Source organism: Hypomesus nipponensis, chromosome 22 (assembly GCF_054491055.1).
Source record: "Hypomesus nipponensis isolate SF chromosome 22, ASM5449105v1, whole genome shotgun sequence".
NCBI lineage: Eukaryota > Metazoa > Chordata > Actinopteri > Osmeriformes > Osmeridae > Hypomesus > Hypomesus nipponensis.
Genome location: NC_140382.1, coordinates 11,583,769 through 11,590,456, shown reverse-complemented (window position 1 = coordinate 11,590,456; position 6,688 = coordinate 11,583,769). Strand labels below are relative to the sequence as shown.

Below are 6,688 nucleotides of genomic sequence, written 5' to 3'. Positions count from 1 at the left end.
TACATATAAGAATCATGAGACAATTTAAGATGTACACTGTATTAGCTAAGGTAAAAATTTAATGTAACATCCATTTTTTCTGAAATTAGTAAAAGTAGCAACTTTAAGACCACTTGCAGTCTGAAATACTGTAAATGGAAAGTTACATTTGTATTCACTGTGTTAACCATATGTGTCTGTATGCAGATAAACAACATTTACAAGAAGAAATTTGCAAGGTTTCTCCGTGCTATTATTAACAGATTCAGGTAAGCAATCATTTCCATCATTCATCCTGTGTTACTGTAATGTGTGAAGTTCAAGGAACCTTTGAGATTAATCCAGTCAATTTTCTTGTCCAATATAGGAGAGGATCCGTAGTTGTTGATATGACACTCGTGTTCCAGAACGAGTCCTCAGTTCCCTCTGCAAACGAAACGGAATCAACTCTGAATACAGCTCTCACCGCTAACTCCACCTCCCTAAACATTATTCCAGGCACTGTTAGTGCTCGTAAGTATTAAAAAGGCGTAGGTTTCAATATACATGTCCCACGCACTTTAATGACTGGTTGAAGATTTTGTTGTTCATCGCAATGCAAAGATATCAAAATTGATTTGGTATTGCTTTTGAACGGGCTAATTGCAAATGTGCATGTGGGCCATTGAGCAACGGGGCCCAATACTTCAGCCACCACTGTTGACTCCATACATTTTGCTCAGTACTGAGTATAGTATTTTGTATATGGGAAAATATCTAATGAATATGGCCTTAATATTAAGAAGAATGATTGTGTAATTATTTATAATTGTTCTTTTCCTACAACAGCCAACACAACATTTACAACAGCTGCTCCTACAACTCCAACATCATCTTTGAAAACAACATCGCCTCCATCAATTGTATCTGCCACATCAGCTTTACTCAATACAACCTCACCTCCGGCCAACATCTCAGCTACGTCACCATCTTTGAATACAATGTCGCCTCCATCAAATGTATCTGTCACATCACCTTCACTCAATACAACCTCATCTCCGGCCAACATCTCAGCTACGTCACCATCTTTGAATACAACGTCATCTCCATCAAATGTATCTGCCACATCACCTTCACTCAATATAACCTCACCTCTGACCAACATCTCAGCTACATCACCATCTTTGAATACAATGTCGCCTCCGTCAAATGTATCTGCCACATCACCTTCACTCAATACAACCTCACCTGGACCAAACATATCAGCTACTTCACCATCTTTGAATACAACGTCATCTCCATCAAATGTATCTGCCACATCACCTTCACTCAATATAACCTCACCTCTGGCCAACATCTCAGCTACATCACCATCTTTGATTACAACGTCACCTCTATCAAATGTATCTGCCACATCACCTTCACTCAATACAACCTCACCTCCGGCCAACATCTCAGCTACGTCACCATCTTTGAATACAATGTCACCTCCATCAAATGTATCTGCCACATCACCTTCACTCAATACAACCTCCCCTACAGCTGCTCCGACAGTTTCTCCAACAACTGCTGCTAACACAGTTTCCACTGCAAATCCACCCCCGCCATCATCAAGTGAGGGCAGTCAGGGTCTAACATTCAGTCTGGACCAGACTTTCAATGCAGATCTGTCTGATTCATCCTCTGCAGCATTCCAGAATCTTGCTGCCACTGTGATAACTGAGGTACAACTCAACATTATTACACATATTAATATACATATAAGAATCATGAGACAATTTAAGATGTACACTGTATTAGCTAAGGTAAAAATTTTATGTAACATCCATTTTTTCTGAAATTAGTAAAAGTAGCAACTTTAAGACCACTTGCAGTCTGAAATACTGTAAATGGAATGTTACATTTGTATTCACTGTGTTAACCATATGTGTCTGTATGCAGATAAACAACATTTACAAGAAAAAATTTGCAAGGTTTCTCCGTGCCATCATTAACAGATTCAGGTAAGCAATCATTTCCATCATTCATCATGTGTTACTGTAATGTGTGAAGTTCAAGGAACCTTTGAGATTAATCCAGTAAATGTTCTTGTCCAATATAGGAGAGGATCCGTAGTTGTTGATATGACACTCGTGTTCCAGAATGAGTCCTCAGTTCCCTCTGCAAACGAAACGGAATCAACTCTGAATACAGCTCTCACTACCAACTCCACCTCCCTAAAAATTATTCCAGGCACTGTTAGTGCTCGTAAGTATTAAAAAGGCGTAGGTTTCAATATACATGTCCCACCCACTTTAATGACTGGTTGATGATTTTGTTGTTCATCGCAATGCAAAGATATCAAAATTGATATGGTATTGCTTTTGAACGGGCTAATTGCAAATGTGCATGTGGGCCATTGAGCAACGGGGCCCAATACTTCAGCCACCACTGTTGACTCCATATATTTTGTTCAGTACTGAGTATAGTATTTTGTATATGGGAAAATATCTAATGAATATGGCCTTAATATTAAGAATAATGATTATGTAATTATTTATAATTGTTCTTTTCCTACAACAGCCAACACAACATTTACAACAGCAGCTCCAACAGCTGCCCCAACAGCTGTTCCAACAGCAGCCCCTACAGCAGCTCCAACAGCCGCTCCAACAGCTACTCCAACAGCTGCTCCAACAGCCGCTCCAACAGCAGCTCCAACAGCTGGTCCTACAGCAGCTCCAACAGCAGCCCCAACAGCAGCCCCAACAGTAGCCCCAACAGCTGTTCCAACAGCTGCTCCAACAGCAGCTCCAACAGCAGCCCCAACAGCTGCTCCAACAGCTGCTCCAACAGCTGCTCCAACAGCCGCTCCAACAGCCGCTCCAACAGCAGCTCCAACAGCTGGTCCTACAGCAGCTCCAACAGCAGCCCCAACAGCTGTTCCAACAGCTGCTCCAACAGCAGCTCCAACAGCAGCCCCAACAGCAGCCCCAACAGCTGCTCCAACAGCTGCTCCAACAGCAGCTCCAACAGCTGGTCCTACAGCAGGTCCTACAGCAGCCCCAACAGCTGCTCCAACAGCAGCTCCAACAGCAGCCCCAACAGCAGCCCCAACAGCTGCTCCAACAGCAGCTCCAACAGCAGCCCCTACAGCTGCTCCAACAGCTGCTCCAACAGCTGCTCCAACAGCCGCTCCAACAGCCGCTCCAACAGCAGCTCCAACAGCTGGTCCTACAGCAGCTCCAACAGCAGCCCCAACAGCAGCCCCAACAGCTGTTCCAACAGCTGCTCCAACAGCAGCTCCAACAGCAGCCCCAACAGCAGCCCCAACAGCTGCTCCCACAGCTGCTCCAACAGCAGCCCCAACTGCAGCTCCGACAACTGCTTCAACCAACCCTCCATCATCAAGTGAGGGCAGTCAGGGTCTAACATTCAGTCTGAACCAGACTTTCAATGCAGATCTGTCTGATTCCTCCTCTGCAGCATTCCAGAATCTTGCTGCCACTGTGATATCTGAGGTACAACTCAACATTATTACACATATTAATATACATATAAGAATCATGAGACAATATAAGATGTACACTGTATTAACTAAGGTACAATTTCTTATGTAACATCCATTATTTCTGAAATAATGAAAAGTAGCAACTTTGAGACCACTTGCAATCTAAAATAGTGTAAATGAAATGTTACATTGTATTCACTGTGTTGACCATATGTGTCTGTATGCAGATAAACAAAATTTACAAGAAGAAATTTGCAAGGTTTCTCCGTGCTATCATCAACAAATTCAGGTAAGCAATCATTTCCATCATTCATCATGTGTTATTGTAAGATTTGAAGCTCAAGGAACTTCTCAGATTAATCCAGTCCATTTTCTTGTCCAATATAGGAGTGGATCCGTAGTCGTTGACATGACACTCGTGTTCCAGAATCAGTCGTCAGTTCCCTCTGCAAAAGAAACGGAATCAACTCTGACTACAGCTCTCACAACTAACTCCACCTCCCTAAACATTATTTCAGGCACTGTCAGTGCTCGTAAGTATCAACAAGGCAAACGTTTCACTATACATGTCCCACCCACTTTAATGACCGGTTAGGATAGTGGTTCCAATGATTTTGTTGAAAAAGTGGGTGGGACGTCAAGACACACACTTTTGACTAATAAGAACATTATATTAAATCGCTAAATCTACAGTTATTTAAAAAAAAAAGCTGTTCCCACCTAGCTTGACGTTGTCATACTCGTAATTCTAGTCAGAATATGAGTCTGAAAACTCTCTGTTGGGCTGTGACTATGGAGAATGTTTCAACCGAACTCGTAAAACAAATGCCTCTTCGCTCAATTGGATAGACCTACAACCAATCAGAGCAATGTAATATGTTGTTTGTTGAAAACGAATTCAAACGGATTCGACGTTGTTGATTACGTTACTGTTGATCATTTGTCCATCATCGTATAAAGCCCGCCCTGGCAATTTCATTGCTCCGCCCAGATCCTGGTTTTATATAGTTGTTCCCAATACGAGACCCTCCAGACGCAACTTACGAAGTTGGGCTGGCAGCCAGGCTAGACCCCAGCCACATTTGAAAACAAATCTAAATGCCTGACTAGGACCATATTCCAACTTATGTTGTCTCATTATTTAAAGATAGACACATTCAAGTTTGCATTTGCAATAGGTTTTCTTAATTTTACCTGAATTCTATGTTTATCTCACTTGTCAATACAGAAACAACCACAACCACAACCCCTACATCAGGAAGTCCTCCCAGGCACACAACCTTCTCCATGGCTGCCATGACGCTGATTCTGCTGCAAGTGGTACAGATGTTGGCTGGCTTATAGTCTGCACCGCTGCTGCCTTTTAAGATCGTGGAGCCATATCTGCCACTCACCAAGTAGAACAACCGGCAGGCTGAACTAATGAACTATTCACAGGCCTTAAGTTGTGGTACAATATTTTTTTTATTTGTATTATTGAAGGAAACAAGAATGCTGTATTTTGTACTCTACATTATTTCCTTTACACATCTTACATTATGAATTTTGCCAATGTTATGTGGTAAAGTGGAAGTGTATTTTAAAGTTATTAAGCTTACCTTTACTTTTATGTCAATTAAATCTTTAACTAATTTATCACTCATATTTATGTTTTACGTTATGACTTATGTACAATCCAATAAGCCAAATAAAGTTTTATGTGATTTATTAATCCTTTTTCTTTAGTCTTTTTAACACCATGTGAAAGCATGACACAAACAGTGTGGGTTGTTTTGAGGCATGCGTGTTTTTTTTTTTTAGATGTTTGAGACAAGATTTAGACAGGGGACAGATATTATGACAGAAAAGAGTGGATGAGAGAGTGAAAACAGAAAGAAGACAGAAAAGAGAGATGGAAAATGGCATTTCCTAGCCTTACAGAAGGTGGAAAAATCAACAGCACGAGGGAAATTATCTGACCTACTTAAACCACTTTGAAAACGACAAGGGCCGGACAAGAGCTTCTTAAGAGCGCTCTAAGAACACTCTAGAACGCTCTTAGAACGCTCCTAAGAAGCGCTTAGCATTAAAAGCTTCTGAACGAATCTGGGAAACCCGGCCAAGGTCTGTTTGACCTATTGAAAGTCTATATAAATAAGTATAATTAGCCATTCAACGTATTCATTATTTGAGTGAACAAGGCAAGGAGCCCAATGAATCCTGTCTGGATTAGTAACCTTAGAACCAAACCAGAATTAATGTTCCAGCTGTAATATAGTTAAAACATGATTGTATTGCTTTGTTTGTTCAAATAAAAGATATACATTTTGTTGCAGCTGAATATGTATTGACTCATATTAGATTACACTTAAATACCTTCTGCACACAACTAGTCCTTTCCCAAAAATATGACATTAGTTTGTTTTATGTAATAAGAAAAACTGGGAAGTTTCACATCGCTTCACATAAACTGTCACAAGCTAATATTTCTATGATAAATGCTTTGTTAACAATAGCAAACTAATTGCACAGCATCGCACAGCAAGTTCAGGTATATTGGACAAATGTGTTTGCTATTATATTAAACTTGAATTTAAAATCCACCTCAAGGGCGTAGGTGTGATTTCTGCTTTGCAAGGGACATCCATGAGAGCCCGCAGCCTTTTTTCTCTCATTAATTTGAGCGCAAATATACGTTTCACTAGGGAACGGCCCTAAATTCAACGCCTCTACTCGAACTTCTCCAACTTCTATTTAATTTCAACAGGTGCTGGTCTAACGGCTGTATTTAAATTTGTTGACATATGATGATACATGCATGCACATTATTAAATAAATATATTTAGTTATACACTGTGTTCTGCAGTTGTTATAAGGTAGGATATATGATGTTATCCTGTATGCATGCAGTCAGGGCATCTCCTCTGCACCCACAGTGGACAATGTGATGGTGATACAGCACTGAATTTTGATTTAAGATTTGTGTTGGATTTCACAAGGTGTTTATGGAACAATTATCACTCAGTACACGCGCAAATAACACTGCTGGATTTAATCTTCATGATAATGATATGGAGTGAAAAACAAGGGGTGGGGAAAACAAAATATATAGGCCTAAATATTACGAGTAATCGTTCTTCGTCCACATTTCTGCAGCCTGACTACAGTACGGTCATCTGTGTCGCCAATTCCCACTGTCTCCTAAATGTGCATAGGCGTAGGCCTACGCATGGGTCAGAGTTTGTGTGGAGGACCACACAT

The 6,688-nt window shown here is 40.8% G+C and overlaps 1 protein-coding gene across 1 annotated transcript; it reads left to right on the top strand.

The window, feature by feature from the left end:
* The first annotated feature begins 321 nt into the window (after window positions 1–321).
* Window positions 322–4,962, top strand: LOC146236487 (uncharacterized). Its single transcript, XM_084687018.1, has 9 exons — window positions 322–492; window positions 808–1,682; window positions 1,900–1,961; window positions 2,060–2,205; window positions 2,521–2,844; window positions 2,989–3,458; window positions 3,676–3,737; window positions 3,836–3,981; window positions 4,677–4,962. Exons 1-9 carry the CDS (start codon window positions 369–371, stop codon window positions 4,790–4,792), a joined length of 2,325 nt encoding a protein of 774 aa, XP_084543144.1. The 5' UTR covers window positions 322–368; the 3' UTR covers window positions 4,793–4,962.
* Window positions 4,963–6,688: the final 1,726 nt, after the last annotated feature.